We start from the raw sequence: 17,753 nt of genomic DNA, 5'->3' as shown, positions 1-17,753 counted from the left end.
GGGTTCCCAGGTGTCCAGATCCCATCATGTTGAGTGAAAACCCAGCCCTGATGCTGGAGACCTGAGCATCTCAGCTCCCAACACCCAGTCACCAGCACAGGGAGTTGGGCTGTTTCCAGCACACTAACATGCCTGGAATAGACATTGTCACCCTTTCTGTCCCAGCTCCAATAGGGCCATCCTCCGGGCTCTGGAGCAGGACAGAGATATTGAACCACCCTACTCCCAGCCCTGGTAGGAGAGGGATTGCACTGAAGCCTGCATCCTCGGCCCCCACCTTCACCAAGCCCTGGATCCTGGCCCTGCCTGCACAGATCCATAACCCGCCTTCACTTCACTTCTCGTGAACAAGCTGTGTGACTCTGCAAGCTGTTTAGCCTCTCTGAGCCTCAGCTTCCTCATCTGCAAAATGGGAACAATTTTTCCGCTTCTTACTTTATGAGGTTATGGTAGGAAAGTAAAACGAGATAAAATGATACACACGAAAGTGCTTTATGGACCCTAAAGTGCCCTACGACCGAGGGGAAGTGATCAGCACTCTGTCCCCCTCAGCGTGCATGCTGCGACCAACAAGGCTGCACACCCCGCCCGTTGTCTCCCAAGCTACCTCTTCACCCCCACATTCTTCCTCTTGCCCCAAAGGCCGCTGCCCTCACCAGCGGTTGCACTCCTTCATGGTGGTACTGCCAGGGGCATAGCGACGGGCTCCGAGCTGGCAGGGGCACAAGCTGGGGGGCACACACTGGCCCTCAGGGTCCCACAGCAGCCCCAGAGGACAGTTACAACCAGCCACACAGCTGCCCAGCTCTCCACAGTCCTCTGGTTCCCCGCAGTGTTGACCGCATGCTGGGGCACACTCTCGGTACTCCTGGCCACCAGGACACATAACAGCTGGGCACAGGGACACACACAGGTCAGGGGCATAGCCACCGCTGGCTCTCTCCACCCCCTCTGAACCCCATACCCCACACCCCCTGTGCCTTTGCAGGAAGAAAAGCCCGGCAGTCTGCCAAGGGTAGAGATGCACCCTGGGCCCCTAGCCATTCCTGGAAGGGGGATGGGCTAGGAAGGAGGAGAGGAGCCTGGGTGGGGTTGGCTGGGCTGAGGGAACTTACGGCAGAGGGTCTGGTTCCTCCAGGGAGATGAGGCACCTTCCCGGGCACAGCGACGCGCATAGGCAGACAGCACCGGGCACAGGCAGTCCCTGCCGGGGTCACAGCCACACACGGCTGCCAGGCAGCGCAGATAGAATGGCTCCTTGTCCACCAGCCTGTGGCATTCCTTGGGAGGAGATGGGGAAATGGGTCAACTTCTCCTCCACGGAGTCTACATCCCCTTGGTCCCCAATACCACCTCTGGGCTTGTCTGGTCTCCCTTGATCCTCCCAAGAGCCCAGGTGGAGGGCAGGGCAGGTGTTGGCCCATCTTACGGATGTGGGAGGAGCCCAACCCAGCTACCTGGAAGACAGAGCTGTGCAGGATGGCACAGGCCGCCTCTGCGAAGGCGTGGCGCTGGGAGTGGGTGGTGCAGGGAAAGAGCAGGGCACTGTCTCCAGAGGGGCATCTTCCCTTGCTGGCCACCTGGAACTTGCTAGCAAAGGCAGCAATGCTAGTTTCCACATCTCCGGCTGGTGTCAGGAAGTCGTCCTGCTGGTTCTGGGTGAAGGTGCCACACAGACCCTGCACCTGGGCCCCAGGCACGCACGTAAGACAGCTGAATGCAGTCCCACTGCACCCTTGCTCCCCCACACACCCGCCTCACTGGCACACCTGGTGGGCATGGCGGGGGTCCAGGGTGATGTAGGCTGCAGGGTCAGAGAGTCCCCAGAGCACCTGGGCCCCAGGCCAGTGCAGCAGCAGAAAGGCGGAGGAAGCTCGGCACACACTGAGGCCCTCAGCGCCAATCCAGGGCAAGCCCACATCCTGCCCATTGACCAGCACAGCTCCTGGAACAGGGGGCCTGATGGTGGGGGTGGGGCACGTGGAAGGATAGGGCTGCCAGAAGGGAAGGAGCTTGGGTGAGAAGTAGGAGGTCCCATGTCAGGGTGGGCTGCTGGGGACAACTAGAGTGTCCACCTGAGCTCCCTACCCCTGCAGCCCAAGGACTACCCTTGGCACACAGATTTTCCAGTCCCGCACCCTCGTGATCAGTGTGTGGGAGGAGCTAGATGGCGAGCCAGGAGCTGGCTGGGGAGGGTTGGAGGGACCCTGCTGAGAGTGGCCTGCCCGGTCTGGTCATGCCTCGAGGCCTTTCAAGCTCTCATAGCTGCATGCCTTGTATCTGACCCCAGGACGGGGCAGAAGATGCCTTGGAACATCTCCTCAGGACTCTGTATGTCTGCTTCAGAGATGAGAGGGCTGGGGAAGCTGAGGCAGTGTGCTCAGGTGCAGGAGTCTGGGGAAGAGTGTTTGGACTCCAAAGCCGCAGGGTAGTGTGGAGGGGGAGCAGTGACAGGAGGCGTCGGACTGCCTCAAGAGTGCAGAGCAGAGGCTACCTGAGTCCCTGAGCTGGATGTGGGTGTCCTCCAGGGAGACGGAGATGGCGTGGAGGCAGCTCCCAGCGTCGCAGGCCCCATGCTCCAGTAGGATCAGTAGCTGTCCCTTCACGTAGTCCTGGGGCGGGCAGGGGGAATTCAGTGGGGCCAGGCGGGCCGACCCCCTCCGGGGAGGCTTCTGGAGACCTTCCCTACGGAACACCTTCAAGAACACACCCGGAGGCAGCTGCCCACCTTCCGGCCAGCCAGACTCTCTGCCAGGTAAGGGGCTTCGTCCTCACTATGGGCCGGCATGCATGGATGTCTGTGTGTATGTGTGCGCAGGGCCATGGGTGTGCACATAGGTGTCATGTGGAGGTGTGTGTGCATGTTTGTGTGTTCACGAGTGTATGCAGGTAAGTGCGTGTCTGCATGTTGGGGTGAGATGACTCCTCTCTTTTCTCCTCATGGATATGTATGTTCTTCCATGTGTGTGCATGTATACACACATGCTAAATCTACATGCACATACATGAGTGTGTCATGTATATGTCTGTGTCTCTGTAAGTGTGTACATGGGTGCATGTATATGTGTGTGGATGCATACAAGTCTCTGTGTGTTGGTGTGTAGCCTGTGTGTGTGTGTACACATGCAGATCTCTGTGTTGGTTTGTAGCCTGTGTGTGTATGTGTACGTGTATGTGTGTGTGTGTGCACGCATGCGCGTGTGCACATGCAGATTTCTGTGTGTTGGTGTGCAGCCTGTGCGTGTGTGTGTGTGCGCGCGCGCATGCGTGCACTCACATGCAGATTTCTGTGTTTTGGTGTGCAGCCTGTGTGTGTGTGTGTGTGTGTACACACATGCATCTTTGACTGTGTTTGCTGGGGGAGATGACTGTCCTCTTCCCTCCCCATGGACAGGCACAGCCTCTCTGAGGACTGTGCTCCCAGGACCTCCTCACCCCATCACTACTTATGAGAGGAGTGAGAATGGTCCAATAGTTCAATGGAGAGATCACTCAGGGGACCCCAGATGATTGGGAAAATCGTGGCCTGCACCTGAACTTGAGAAGTGAGCTCACTTCATTGAGGGAGGTTTAGGGTGGGTGCAGGGCCTCTTATTTCCCCTGAGGTTGTTTTGCATGAAGTGGTCTATAACAAGCCCAGCCCGTCCCATCTGTGGAGACAGGACTGAAGATGGGTTTTGGTTAGCGGCCCTGGGCTGGGTGGTGATGACAGAGGGACTTTCACAGGGAAGCTGGGGAGGAGGTGAGAACCCAGCGGGAGGCCTCGAGGCCTGTGACAGCCATGCCCCCAGTGTTGGTCCTCCCTTGGCCTTTCCTGGGAAGACTCTGGGTTTCGCTTATTTATTTAGGGGTTTCCTTACAGTCAGCCCCACTGTGCCCTCTAGGAGTGCCCCTACTCTGGCAGAGTGCCACCCCTGCAGGCCGTCCTCTGCCCACCTGCACCAGGCTGTAGCGGCAACCTTGACCACCCCGGAAGGAGTAGCTCCGCCCATCGAAGGTGAGGTAGTGCCCGTCCCCGCCCACGGCACACTCGGCGGGGCATAGGGCCTGGGCACAGTGCCAGCGGCCATCCCTGCACACGCTGCGGATACATGGGTGAGACAGTGAGCTCTGGCATCAGCTCCACCCTGAGGGGGTGGAGATGACCCCTGAGCTGGAGGTGACCCCCCAAAAACCCTTGTTCCTCCCCTCCCATGGAAGCCCCTCCTGCTGAAGGGGTAGAGGTCAGCCAGCAAGGCCATCAGCCATGCCAGCAGCAGTCCCAGTCTCCGAGAGGAAGACCCGGAATGGGCTGGAGGCTTAGGGGAAGCAGGTTGAAAAGAGGGGAGGGATCCGAGGGCACCACGTGGCCACCAACCCCCAGCATGGCTCAAAGACCCACCAGGGGTTACACAGCTGGCGCACGGTGTCACCGGGTGCATAGCGCTGGTGGCGGTAGTAGCAGGGGCAGCGGGCAGCAGGCACACAGAGGGTGCCGTTCCAGAAGAGGCCTCGCGGGCACTCACAGCCACTCACACACTCTTCCCTGCAGGACTCCTCCTCTTCCTGACCCACTGCCTCGCAGCTGGGTGGGCAGAGGGAGATGCAGTCGGAGTAGAGCTGGCCCCCGGGGCACAGGCGCTCTGTGGGCACAGGAGTGAGCTGTAGTCCCCCGCCAGACCCCAGTCAATCCCGCAGGGTGGGGAGGCCCTCAATCAATCCCGCAGTGGGGGGAGGCCCGAGCAGTACCGCAGAAGCCAGGCTTCCTCCAGCGAATGTGGATGTGCCGCCTGGCACAGGCCTGGGCATAGCTGGCAAAGGTGGCACAAACAGCCTGCTGCCGCCCCTCTTGCCCGCTGCCTGCCATGGCCCCTGCGTAGTAGGCAAAGAGACAGGCCTCGTGGTACTCAGCAGGGGAAACCTGCAGGAAAGGACGGCCCCTCAGCAAATAGCCAGCACCCCCTACCTCCTGCTTCCATCACTCCATAACTTATAACCAAACGGATCGGCCCCAGAAGGGACCTCAGAGATTACATATATGAGCGGGCCATTTCCCAGAGATAAAGCCAAGGATGGAGAGGTGGGGGTTTGACAGATGGCCCAAGGTAACCCACAGGCAGGGCCAGACCAGCTTGCTGACACTTCTCTATCACCTTCCCTTGGGTGCCAGACACCACCCCCACCCCACCCATACCTGGGCATGGCACTGCCCGAATGGACCTTCCAGCAGCTGATGGCACACGTCCTGGGCTTCAGCCCGCAGGTGGCCAGGTTCTACATCTGCCTCTGTGAGCCCCAGGGGGCCGTCACAGCCCTGGGCCACCTCCACCGCATCCAGACACCCAGGCTGCAGACAAAGGACATCAGGTCAGGTGGCAGTGATGAGGGACGTTAACCAGGACCCCAGAAAAATGCCTCCTGCTCTCGCACAGCACCAGGGCCCCACCTTCAGGCCCACTGCCCACATCCTGGGGCTGGGGAGAGAGGTGAGGTGGCAGCCCCACGCTGGGCTGCAGTGGTGGGGATAAATGACTAACTGGTTCACCAATGCTGGCCTCAGATGGCTAGTTCGCAACAGGCAGCCGGGCTTTCTGTGGGACCCCAAGGCCTGCCCTCTGCCCCTGAGGATCTGGGAGAGGGCCGGTCCCTGTCCTAGGGAACAGGCCAGCGATGAAACTGGGACAAGGGCTTGGAGGTGCAGGAGTCAGGAGCCAGGCTGAAAAGCTGGGAATGCGCAGGCAGCTGGGAGGGAGGGGCCCCAGCGACAGCCTCACCTCCGAGTCAGGGAGCCTCCAGGAATTTCCAAAGGTGGCTGCTAACATGGCCAGCCCCCCGCATGGCTCCATGAAGTCATCTGAGAAGGGGTGAGGCAGGGGTGCTGGGTCTAGGGCCTCCGGTCTTCCCTTCCCTGCTACACCAGCAACCAACCACACCCCACTTACCCTCTGGCCAGCCATTGTAGAGCCCACAGAGGCCTTGTGTCTGTCCCCAGAGCTCGTGGTCCACAGAGATGGAGATGGAGCCAGCCCTGTCCAGCCGCACCACGACCCCCAGGCCCCCTGACAGCACCAGCCAGTCCCCCAGCCATTGCAGGCTCAGCGCTGGGCACAGAAAGAGGTCACTTGCCCCCTGCAGCCACAATTCTCACCCTTCCCACTACCACAGCTGGGCTCAGCTACCCAGGGATGGAAAGGAGAAGGGAAATAACTCACACAATTCTCACATTCTAGAGAGCGCTGCACTTTATACCAAAAGCATATGCTTTACAGCAGAGTGATTGATTTCCATCACAGCTCCCTTTGAGGAGCTCATGAAAGCTGCAGATGCTCTCTGGAGAGAGTAAACTTCAAGTGAACTATGAAACACACGTGCACGTGCGCACACATGCATACACACATACATGCACACACTGCACCCGTGCACACACAGGCATACACGCAGGAAGCTCACCCCCACCTCACCCTGCAGCCACGCCAGGACAAAGTTCCTGTTAGGAGAGCTTCCCATTGCTTAGCACCAAAGTGCTACCTCACAGCACTCCTCTGAGGCTGGCAGGGAAACTGAGGCTCGGGCAGTTAGGTAGAGGGACTTGTCTGAGCTGGTGCTGCGAGAGTTTGGTGGGGGTAGTTGCAGAGGGTTGGGACTAGGCCTGGTTCCTCCTGGCCCCTCACTAGCTCCGCGCTTCAGTGCCTCCCAACAGCAATGGCTGGGGGCCCACTGTGGGCTCATTCCCAAACTGCCCCCTGCTCCTTTTCTGACCCTGCCTGGAGGGTGGAGAGACTGTCCCAGAGGAGCACGTGGGGGCCCGGGCAGCCTCTTGCTCCCCCAGTGCTCTCACCGTGGAGCAGCCAAGACTGCCCTTCAGGTACCAGCTGGCCCTTCGCAGACACATTTCCAGCCTGGATCAGCACCTCCTCGGGTCCCATAGTCACCTGGACCTTGAGGAGATGCACAGTGGAAAAGGGGGCCGGGGCTCTCTTCCTCCCCTGTCCAGCCTCCTCCCTGTGGCTGCCCCATCTCCCTCCCTCACCAGCTGACAGTGTCCAGGCTGGGGGCAGGGGTCCCCGGGTGTTAGGTGGACAGCCCAGGTGGAGTCCGCAGCACCCGCCAGCAGGTAGGTGCAGCGGCCCAGGAAGTGATAGTGGCGGCCGTCAAAGGTGCGGTAGTGGAAGCCCGACCAGGAGGCACAGGTGGCCGAGGGACGCTGGTGCTGACTCCAGAGCTGGCCCACAACCCCTGCCAGGGGCTGCAGAAGGGCTGGATAAGAGGCACTGCCTGGGAGAGACACACTAACTGTGAGCCTCTGAGTGTGAGGCAGAGGTGAAGGGTGAGGACACAGGGCTCCCGGCACAGCGGGAGGCAGGCAGACAGGACACGGGCAGAGAGGCCCAGTATGGGCCCTGTAGAAGGACCCAGAGCACAAGAACTCCACGTGGGAGTGCCTGGGGAGGCGGAAGGGGTGATGGCCAGGACTGTGCCTATCTGGCAGGCTGGAGTCTGCGGACCCACCTTGCAGGTGTCGGCTAGAGCAGCTGAGGCAGGCCTGGGAGCTGCCATCCCGCCAGCTTCGTCCCCAGGGCCAGGCGCAGCACTCCTCCAGGCTTCCTGCTGAGGCATTAGCTGAGCCTGCCTGAAGCTGGCACTGCCACATGGCAAAGCAGTGGCCTTCAGGACTGGCTTTGGCAAGGGCTGCGGTAGGCGGGGAGAATGGGGCAGACCCAGGCAGTGAATATGGGGTAGCCTGGAGCTCTCAGCCCAGCCCTGGTTCTCTGCCTGAAACCACAAATCTGAGCTAACATCCCCTGCCCGGGACTCCCAGAAGGTACCGCTTCTCCAAACGCACTCAGGTGCTTACCCTCAGTGCAGTGGGCGCCCCCCCAGCCTGGGCAACAAGCCCTCACTGTCCGGTTCCACTTGGCAGGCCGGGTTTCTGGAGGTCTGCACCCACCGAGCAGGTGGAAATGGGGAGATGTTAGCGTTCAGCCCAGTCCCACCCTGGGGAGGGCTGGGGACATTCAGTTTTGTCAGCTACTCTAATCACATCATTTCCCCGGCTTTAATTTCCCCACATGCAAAGTGAGAATAATGTTGGGAGGGCAGACCATGGGGACTGGGGGCGGGGGGTGGGTAGAAGGAGCAGGCTTCGGGCCTCTCCCTGTCCTGCCCACCCTAGCACTCACTCACCCCCCACCCTAATCTCACACGCTCCACCCTTCTCCAGGCCCACGGCAAACCTACTTCCCAAATGCCTGCTTCCTCCAGAGCCTCCCCACTCTCAGGATGTCCGGCCTGTCACTCCTTTCCTGCCCGGCAGACAGCCCAGGCTCTCACCCTTACTCACTGTAGATAGGACAGAGCCCAGGCGCTGGGGACCGGGTAAGCTCCGCGCGGCCACTCCAGGACAGGTCCAGCCGCCAGCCCAGGCGGCTGTAATGGTCGAGGCTGGCACAGGGTACCAGGTCCTCCTGACGGGGTGCTACTTCCTCCTCCACACGGATGGTCTCTGTCCACTCACACCACCGCCTGCCCATGATGGGGAACCACAGCTGCTGCCACCATTCCCTCTGTCACCAAAAGCCCTGTCCTATGACGCCACTCCCAGGGGTGGTTATTGAAGTAAGGAGGATGCTAAGGTAGGGAGAGACACTCATGGGAAGTGGCGGGGGTGGAGGGAGGACCCCGGGGGTGGGGGGCGTGGAGTCTGATGCCCCAGAGGGTCCCTGGGCATGCAGCAGAAGGAGGACCCTTGTCAGAGGGGTCCAGGGTGGGCTGCTTACCCGTCAGCCAGGGCCCACGCCATCCCAAAGAGGAGGGCAGGGAGCAGCATGGTGCCCTCACCCCTGGGGCACCTTTGGGGGACGTGAGGCTTGGGCTCAAGAGAGGCGATGCTGCAGAGGGGGCACAGAGAGGCCAGCGGTGCTCTCTCCTGCCCCACGCAGCCTCCCCGCAGCCCAGTGGCCAGTTCTGGGGGCTGAGGAGTCTTTATTCCAGTCTCATGCCCCAGGGCACCAGCTGCTCACAACCGGATTGGACCTGCCACACCAGCCCCTCAGAGGCCAGCTCTCCCTGGAAGCAGTCTCCTTCCTGTCCCCTTCAGTGCATCTGTTTCCGTTTGTGTGTGTGTTTGTGTGTGTGTGTATTTTCACACTCTCAGGTACTACCACAAATTAACATGGGGCTCTGGGCAAGCCACCCTCCCTTTCTTGGCCTCAATTTCCTTCCCAGTAAAAATTTCAGGGACTTCCCAGGGATGCACAAATAGGTCTCAGACTCCAGTAATTCTTTGAAATTGTATGTGCACATTTTTCTGAAGACAGTTCTATAACTTTTATTAGATTCTCAAGAGGGCCATGACCCCATGAAAAGGTTAAGAGCTCCTGGGTAAATGACTGATGGGGTCTTCCAGCCTTGAACTTCTGCCTGGATGGTGCTCCCCTGCCTCCCGCCCCTCTCTTGCCCAAACTCAGGAATGGGGGGCAGTAAGCGGGAGCGCTTCTAGGGTAGCTGGGGTTCCTGAGTGTGTGGAGATGGGTGGGCAACATGTACCCTTTTCTCCAGGGTCCAGTTTCTTGCTGGGGATGATTATGTGTGGCTGGAGGGTGGAGAGACTGTCCCAGAGAAGCACGTGGGGGCCCGGGCAGCCTCTTGCTCCCCCAGTGCTCTCACCGTGGAGCAGGGCCCACCCTGTCTCCTTCTTCGAGGGTCTCCGAGAGTCTCTGGGGTCTAGAACTGGGGAGCCTATGCTGAGGAATGAGAGGACCCTCTGGAAGGAGTGGGCAGGGGAGCCAGCTCCCCCAGCCCTGGGGCAGAGCTAAGCCGGATGAAATAATCCGAGAGTCTGGCTGGGAGGGGCAGTGACAGGCTCCACAGGGGAATCCGGGGTCTATCCTGGTCCCAGCAGAGCTCTGAGCACACCCGGACACCCGGGCTGGAATGCAGCCTCGGTCTCCTAAACCTGATATCCCTCCGAGTATCCTGTAGAGTCATTCCACCTAGGGAAGGAAGGGGGCTGCTGTTAACCAGAGCTGGGCCGGGCTCTCCTTCTCCTGGGTTCACCTTTGGTCCCAGGGCCAAAAAAGGGCCCAGAGTGAGTCTCTCAGGGGGTCACGGATGGCGGGGATCAACTCCTGCTCTGGGGTCCTCAGAAAGAGCCACATGCACACCCAGACACCCCCCTTTCCTGTTTTACACACATGCACACTCTCACTGTAAGTCTCACAACACTGGCACAGGTGCTCGGCCACACCCCAGCACGCACAATGACACATGCTACTCCAGGGGCTCCCTTCATCCTGGAGGCAGAGGAGCCTTCACAGCTGAGCCCGAGGGATGGGCGCTCTTCCAGGCACTCATCCTTGTGGTGGGCTGTGGTAGCAGGAGCTCAAGGGCCATTCACACCCTCCCCTTCCCAGCCTCACTCTCAGCTCTGGATTCAAACCGGGGCTGATCAGGCAGCACCGGGATTGGGAAGAGACCCGAGTTGCAGTCACCGTTTCCCATAAAGGGGCAGAAGGGAGGAAGCTGGAACCCAGGGGTTTGGAGAAAGTTCATGGAGAGGAGACCGGGAACTAACAGTCCAGACTTCAGCATCTCCGGAGCTTTCAGGAGTGGGCGCAGCGGGAACGAGGCCGAGGAGAAACCTCGTAACCTGGGCAGGGAGGGCGAGTGGAGTCCCCTGAGGAGCTGGGGCTGAGGGCTGAGGGCTGCCCTCCACATCTAACTCCAGGTGGTGTCCGGGCCAGCAGGCCCCCCAGCAACCGTCTCCCGCCCATAGAGCCCTCCCCTCTCTGCAGCCCCCTCCCAGACCCTCCCCCGGACCCCGCCCTCAGAATCTCCGCCCAGCCAGGTCCCAGCCTTGCCCCCTGGAGCTCCCGACCCGGCCCGGCCTTCTCCCAGGGGACCTGGCTCAAAGTCCTCTCCCCAGTTTCTACTTCGAAGGACCCGTTCTCGCAGGTACAGGGGCCCAGCCCTCTCTCTCGCCTGCCCCCACAGCTCACGCGGCTGCTTTCGAATCGGGTCCTCGGGACTCCGGGCGAGGGGCTGCGGGTCTGGGTGGATCCGGGTGGAATCCGGGTGGAGAACGGGGACGCGGCCGGAGTTTCCCAGACCGACCCCCGAGCGCGGCGCTGCACACCCAGCTGGCACCGGCGACTTAGAGACGGCAGTGCACGACTCGCTGGCTCCCCCCACGACACGCCCCCTCCTCGTTCCCCCAACTCCTCCTCGCCACCCCCCCCCCCCACCCGTTCGCGCTCCACCTTTCCCCGGCTCCTCCCTCCGCGGCCGCGAGCACCCTCCCTTGGCACCCTTCCCCGCAGCCCGAGTGCCCTTCCTCCCCAGCCTCCTCGCCCTCCTCCACTCCCTCTCCCATCACCCTCCCCACCCCTCCCCTCCCCTCCCCCGTCCTGAGCTCCCACTTCCAGCACCTACTCCGGGCTCGGAGCCTTAGGACCATCACCTGCCCACCTAAGCCCGCGGTGCTCCCTCCCGGGACCCCACTCCTGAAACCCCCTGCCCCTGCCTCCCCCAGCCCGGTGCGCCGGGGCTCTCCGCCCGCTCCCTCGGTCCCTCCTCCCTTGCAGGCGCCGTTTCCCGGCTTCGGCTCCCCGCACGTCTATCCCTCTCCTCCCCGCGAAGTTTCGGGGCTGTCAGTCTGTCAGTCTTTCGGGCCGTCAGCACCCGAGCTGCAGGCGGCGAGCGCCATTGTGAGCAGAGCCGGCGGGGCAGGAGGCCCGGGCGCCTGGGTCCCCGCGGCGCGGGCGGAGCGGCCGGCCAGCCAGGTAAGGGCCGGGGAGGCTCCGCTGCAGGCGGCCCCGCCCGCGTCTCCCTCAGCGCCGCGGTTGGGTCACGGCCGGCTCCGCGCAGGTGACAGCCCCGGGGGTGGGGGCGCGGACGGCGGGCGTGGGGGAGGGGCGCGGGTCGGGGGAGGTCGGGGGCTGGGGGGAAGGGAGGGCAAGGGCGGCGCGGGCAGGGTGAGGGCTGTGGGGGTAGAGGAGACCGGCGGGTGGGGGCTGGAGGGAAGGGCGGGGGCTGGGAGGGGGTCGGGCGGGAGGCAGGTGGGAAGGGGGCCGGCGGGCCCCGAGGGGAGGAGAGAGGGAGTGTGGGAGGGGGCCGAGGGGGAAGGGGAGGAAGAAGCGGGCGCTGGGGACCGGGCCGCTCGGGAGGGGCGGGAGAAGAGGGCGCTGACAGGTGAGCCCCGGAGCTGGGGAGGGGGCCGGGACCTGGAGTGAAGTCTGCGATCGGAGCTGCTTGGGAGGGCGGCGGGGTAGGGAGGTGGAGCTGAGGGTCCCGTCGGGAGGAAAACTTGGGAGGGGTGAGAAGTCCGAGGGGAGCAGAAATAGGGAGGGGGCGCCGCGGCGGCGGAGAGAGGCGCGGAGGGGTGTTCGGAGGGGAGACAGGGTGGGGAGGGCAGGGCCCGCGGGAAGGTCCCGAGCGAGCGGGTCAGCCCTAGACCCCCAGGCTTGGGGGCCTGAGGACCCGGGAGCTGGGAAGCGGCCTGGGGGGGGGAGGGGAAGCGCGGTTCTGGGGACTGGGGACGGGGAGGGAAGCGAAGCTGGAGCCTGCTGGGGAGACAGAGGGGGAAGGGAGGCGGGGGCCTCGGAGGGGAAGGAGAGCTGCAGAAGGGAGGGAGGGAGGGGGAGGGCGGTGGGGAAACGTGGGGGAGGGCTGGAAAGGGGGAGGGGAAGGGAACCGAGGTGAGGCGAGGAAAGGAGAAGGAAGGGAAACCGGGGTGGGGGAGGAGAGGAGGGAGGGGAGAGGAGAACTGGGTTGGGGAAAAGAGCTGAGAGGAGGAGGGCGGGTGTTGGGGAGGAAGGAAAAGAGGAGGGGGAAAGGAAGGGAGAGGGTGTGCAGCCGGGGAGGGAGATGGAGCGGGGGAGAACCGGGAGGGCAGGGAAAGGCAGCCTGGAGTCTGAGGGGGAGGGGAGCGCTGCGGCCGAGGCGGCCCGGAGGGTAGGGTCAGGGGAGGCGGTGGCAGGGGAGGGCCGACCCGGAGGGGGCCTGGAGGGGTTGGCCCTGCCGGGCGCCGGCGGGCGGAGCCTGAGGGGCGGGGCCGGGGGCGGAGCCCAGGCGCCGGCCCGATTCGCAGGGGAGAGAGGGCGGAAGGCAGAGGGAGCGGGAGGGGCGGGGCAGGGGGAAGGCTGCCGCGGAGATGGGGGAGGGGAGTCTGCTGGGGGAGGGGCGGGGGAGCCGCGGAAGGCGGAGCAGGGAAGGGGCAGCAGGGCCGGTGTCCGGGCCTTGGGCAGCCCCGCACGGGTGAGAGGTGGTTTTGTGGTAGGGGTTTAGGGAGAGGCGGTCATTTTCTGCCCACAAGAGGATCCTCTCGAGGACCTCCCCAAGCAGTACCCCTAAAGTGACACTCACTCCCGCCCCTGGGCTGGCTCCTATTTCACCAGCTCGGGCAGTGACAGCTGGAGGGCCTAGGAGATGAAGTTTCCCACTCCCCACCCTGGGCTCCCACCCTCAAGCCTCTCCCCAGAGAATCGAATCTTTCCTGCACTTTCCCAGGCAAGGACACCGGGGCGTGGAGTTGCGGTGCTGATGGGCCGGGGTTGGCGGTGAGAGACCTGCCAGGTGAGGGGGTGGCGCGGCTGGTTTCCAGAGCTGACAGAAATCGTTTCAAGGCCTTCTTGGGCCACCTTCAAAGATCTCTTGGCTTTCTGAAACCCAGTTTCCCTAATTTCCCCAGCTGTACCTGGGGATGTCACCTTTGGAGCTCCTGGAAGAGCCCATATGGAGAGGTTGGGCAGAGCCAGAGCCCAGGTGGAAGCTGGCGTGGGAAAAATCTGAACAAGGCTGTCTTTTCTCCGTAGGGTCTGTGGCCTGATCCCCAGGAGGAGCTACTCTGGGTTACCATGAGAGAGACCTTGGAGGCCCTCAGCTCCCTGGGTGAGCTGCAGAAATGAAGGGACTTGGGGAAAAGCTTAGGAGGATTCAGGGGCATCTACAACTCAGACAGCAGAGCCACCCTCAGGAGGCTGCAACCCTGAGGCCCCAGGGGCCTGTAGGTCAGCCTCCTTTTCTGTAGCATGGGGTGTCTGAATGCCTGGAACATGGTGGAGGCTGCCCTCTAGACCATATGCGCACTTGAGCACTCACAGAGCACAGTCATATTTACATCTATGCTATCTCTTCCTTCTGTCCTTTTTGACTCAACTCAGTAGGGACTGAGGTTGATACCTGTCCATGTCCATGCTGGTGACAGACCCTGTCCTTCCTGAGCAGGTTGGGAAAAGTCTCTTGGGCAGGCTGGGAAGGGGAACAGCCCCCGCCTCTGATTACTTGTTCCGTACTGGATGCTTTACTTGGACCCATCCTTCTGCCTGTAACAGGATTCTCTGTGGGACAGCCAGAGATGGCCCCCCAAAGTGAGCCCAGGGAAGGATCCCATAATGCCCAGGAGCAGATGTCCTCTTCTAGGGAAGAGAGAGCACTGGGGGTGTGCTCAGGTAGGTAACAGGAACCATGGAGAGGCTCAGGGAGGAGTCCCCCTGCTTTCCTCCTGCCCTCCCTACCTCCCTCCCTTCTTCCCTCCCCCCTTCCTTCCTTCTTTCCTTCCATTCATCAAATATTTATTGAGCACCTATTATGTGTGGGATGCTATTCTAAACATTTGGAATACCTCAGTGACCAAATAGTCAAAGATCCCTACCTTCAAGAGCTTAATCCTAATGATTGCAGAGAGTCAGCAAACAATAAATAAGGAAAGTTATAAACTATGTTCAAACAGAGGGGAAGGAGTGGTGTCTTTATATTGAGACATCTTGAGATTCCTGGTTTCTCCACTCACTTCAACTGCCCATATAGGTTCTGCAAGTTCCACGAAGTTCTAGAACTTGTACAGGATCGAGCCCACAGCTTCTCATGGAATAAACACAGAATCAAGAAAATCTGGTGAAGTCGCCTGGTTTAACTCCTTTGAGGTCTACAGCAGAAATTAAATAGTGCTTAATCTGTTACTTTAAAGAAGGCTAGTTCTAACTTTTCCTCAGCTCGCTCCCTCTTTTGCCTAGGATAGGAAGGGTGGGTGCAAATGGCCAGCTCCCTGTAGGTCTGCCTCTTGGAGCCCTAAGTTTCCCGCCACTTCTCTGCACTACAGGCTTTGCCCACGGTGGGATCCTCAGCCCAGGGACCTTGTTTGTCCTCCTCTTGATGCTGGTGCCTGCTGCCCAGCCACACACCCTCAGATTCATTTTTAAAGAAACATTAACAGCTCTTAAATGGCAAATGAGCCCCTTTCAAAGAGCTGAGATGACTTTGAAAAAGGGCCTGAGACAGCAGTTGACCTCTGACCGTCTCCCCTCAGATGCCCTCTCCATCCCACCTTCTCTCCCTGTCCCTGTCCTCTGCTCTCCCAGCGAGCCTGTCTGCTCTTCACCCCTCCTCCCTGCGCGATTGTGCTGTCTCCGCAACACGTCCCATGTTGCTTGATTCCTAAAATAACGTAGGGGAAAACATTTTTTTCTTTGTTCTTTTTTTTTTTTTTGAGACGGAGTCTCCCTCTGTCCCTCTGTCGCCAGGCTGGAGTGCAGTGGCGCAATCTTGGCTCACTGCAACCTCCGCCACCTGGGTTCAAGCGATTTCCTGCCTTGGCCTCCTGAGTAGGTGGAACTACAGGTGCGTGTCACCACGCCCGGCTAATTTTTTTATTTTTAGTAGAGACAGGGTTTCACCATGTTGGCCAGAATGGTCTCAATCTCTTGACCTTGTGATCCACCCGCCTCGGCGTCCCAAAGTGCTGGGATTACGGGCGTGAGCCACCGCAACCGGCCAAAAACATTTTTTTAAATAAAGAAAATGAATCCTCAAAAAAGAAAAAAAAAAAAAACCACAAATCTCCCAAAGCAGTTACTGAAGGATGACCTTTCTATGAAAGAGTATTCATTTTTGTATTCTCTATTTAAATACTAGACGAGAGTGTAGATTAGCTACTACTGAAGCTCATAAAATCTAAAAGTAAGTGCCTTTTAGCAATATTACTAAGGTAATATATGAGTTTTTATTAAGACATAATACATTTCAGATGACATATCAAGTTGTTTTCAAACTAGGGAATTTTAGAGTAAATTTCTGTTTCTTCAAACTGTCTAGGTGAATGTGGTATTTTGGTTAAACAAATTTTTGCTTACAGCATTTCCATCATATATAAAATCAATACATATGAGATAAATCTACAATAAATACGGGATGATGTCATCATTATTTAATTATTCAAGACACTGAAGATACCCTTAGCTGCTCCATGGATATCCTTTACCAATGTAGTGTTCTTGGATATACACGGTATGGCAATACTCTGTATTGTCAGTTCTCCCTCTTCCCATCATCTATTCTATCTCAAACTTCCTATATCTGCCATCATTCATCTTCACCACTTTACTAAAACTCCCTTCTGGGAGACAAACGTAAAGGTGTATTGTTGGCTGGGTGTGGTGGCTCATGCCTGTAATCACAGAACTTTGGAGGCCGAGGTAGGTGGATTGCCTGAGCTCAAGGAGTTTGAGACCAGGCTGGCCAACATGGTGGAACCCCATCTCTACTAAAAATACAAAAATCAGCCGGGCGTGGTGGCAGACACCTGTAATCTCAGCTACTTGGGAGGCTGAGGCAGGAGAATTGCTTGAACCCAGGAGGTGGAGGTTGCAGTGAGCCAAGATCGTGCATTGCACTCCATCCTGGGTACAAGAGTGAGACTCCGTCTCAAAAAAAAAGCATATTGTTGTACTGTTTTTATCATTCCTTACATCCAGAAAACCTTTACTGTTACTTCACAATCCAGCTCCTTGAATCTCCCCCTTTGTGAATAAAATGTGATATTCAATTACTCTGATTCATATCGTACTGACATTTCCATGCAATTCTCTGATAGTTCACTTCCCTTAGTCCTAAGTCTGAGTTTTCCAAAAATCTCATCTCCCAGACTTCGTCCCTTGATAAATTCGTGTTCTCTTATAGCCGCAACAGTTACTTCTAAAGCTCTACCACTCCACTTCGGGCAATTCAGACAGCTCCCTACTCCTGGCATATCTGGTGATTGACACTGAACAGTTCATGCTAATTTGTCAATCTCTCATCAAAGAGTTCAACTGCTTTGGAAACCTTTGTCCCAGCCTTGACATCAAAGCATTCCGACCATGAACATTTTCTTCTTGGTTGTCATTCATTTTTGCTACAAGTATATGTCACAGGTGACATCATACCTCTTCAACTATAAGTTCCCCTTTACAAGGAACACACCAGTACCTTTTGTGTCCCAATGCAGATAGCAGAAAATAGGAATTTTAACAAAACTGGTAACTCAAGATTGAAGCTGAGATATGATAAACACTTTTTGGAATAAATTATTGTTACCAGTTTCTCTAAGTGGAGAATAATAAGAATAAACACCTATGCCAATATAAAAAAAGTTTATGTAATTTTTTTCTTTCTTTTTTTTTTGATACAGTCTTGCTCTGTCGCCCAGGCTGGATGGAGTGTGGTGGTACGATCTCAGCTCACTACAACCTCTGACTTTCAGGCTCAAACCGTCCTCCCGCCTCAGCCTCCTGAGTAGCTGGGGGGACTACAGGCATGCAATACCACGCCCAACTATTTTTTGTATTGTTAGTAGAGACGCGGTTTCACCATGTTGCTCAGGCCAGTCTTAAACTCCTGAGCTCAAGCGATTCTCCCACCTTGGCCTCCCAAAGTGCTGGGAGTACAGGTGTGTGCCACCGCGCCCGGCCTAATTTTAATTAGTATATATTACATATCATCACTACATCACTGAAAAATCA

General features: G+C 58.7%; 2 protein-coding genes across 2 annotated transcripts in view; one reads left to right on the top strand and one right to left on the bottom strand.

The window, feature by feature from the left end:
- LOC112131356 (SCO-spondin-like) overlaps nucleotides 1–10,752 on the bottom strand; it is a 37,745-nt gene extending 26,993 nt beyond the window's left edge. The window contains 17 exon segments of the mRNA XM_054560792.2: nucleotides 657–891; nucleotides 1,116–1,281; nucleotides 1,458–1,685; nucleotides 1,770–1,945; nucleotides 2,495–2,612; nucleotides 3,937–4,081; nucleotides 4,382–4,622; nucleotides 4,729–4,900; nucleotides 5,174–5,326; nucleotides 5,754–5,833; nucleotides 5,922–6,080; nucleotides 6,818–6,917; nucleotides 7,010–7,254; nucleotides 7,489–7,668; nucleotides 7,835–7,917; nucleotides 8,317–8,502; nucleotides 8,757–10,752. Of these exon segments, the coding sequence (XP_054416767.1) occupies nucleotides 657–891; nucleotides 1,116–1,281; nucleotides 1,458–1,685; nucleotides 1,770–1,945; nucleotides 2,495–2,612; nucleotides 3,937–4,081; nucleotides 4,382–4,622; nucleotides 4,729–4,900; nucleotides 5,174–5,326; nucleotides 5,754–5,833; nucleotides 5,922–6,080; nucleotides 6,818–6,917; nucleotides 7,010–7,254; nucleotides 7,489–7,668; nucleotides 7,835–7,917; nucleotides 8,317–8,502; nucleotides 8,757–8,806 (2,717 nt within the window). The 5' untranslated portion in view covers nucleotides 8,807–10,752.
- Nucleotides 10,239–15,738, top strand: LOC129060747 (uncharacterized). Its single transcript, XM_054560791.2, has 6 exons — nucleotides 10,239–10,349; nucleotides 10,933–11,025; nucleotides 11,136–11,759; nucleotides 13,791–13,866; nucleotides 14,310–14,426; nucleotides 14,785–15,738. The coding sequence occupies exons 1-6, from the start codon at nucleotides 10,239–10,241 to the stop codon at nucleotides 14,808–14,810; spliced, it is 1,047 nt and encodes a 348-aa protein (XP_054416766.1). The 3' UTR covers nucleotides 14,811–15,738.
- Nucleotides 15,739–17,753: the final 2,015 nt, after the last annotated feature.

The sequence above is a fragment of the Pongo abelii genome, chromosome 6 (genome assembly GCF_028885655.2).
Source record: "Pongo abelii isolate AG06213 chromosome 6, NHGRI_mPonAbe1-v2.0_pri, whole genome shotgun sequence".
Taxonomy (NCBI): Eukaryota; Metazoa; Chordata; class Mammalia; order Primates; family Hominidae; genus Pongo; species Pongo abelii.
Note: the sequence above shows the minus strand (reverse complement) of the source record. Positions and strands in the feature narration are given on the sequence as shown.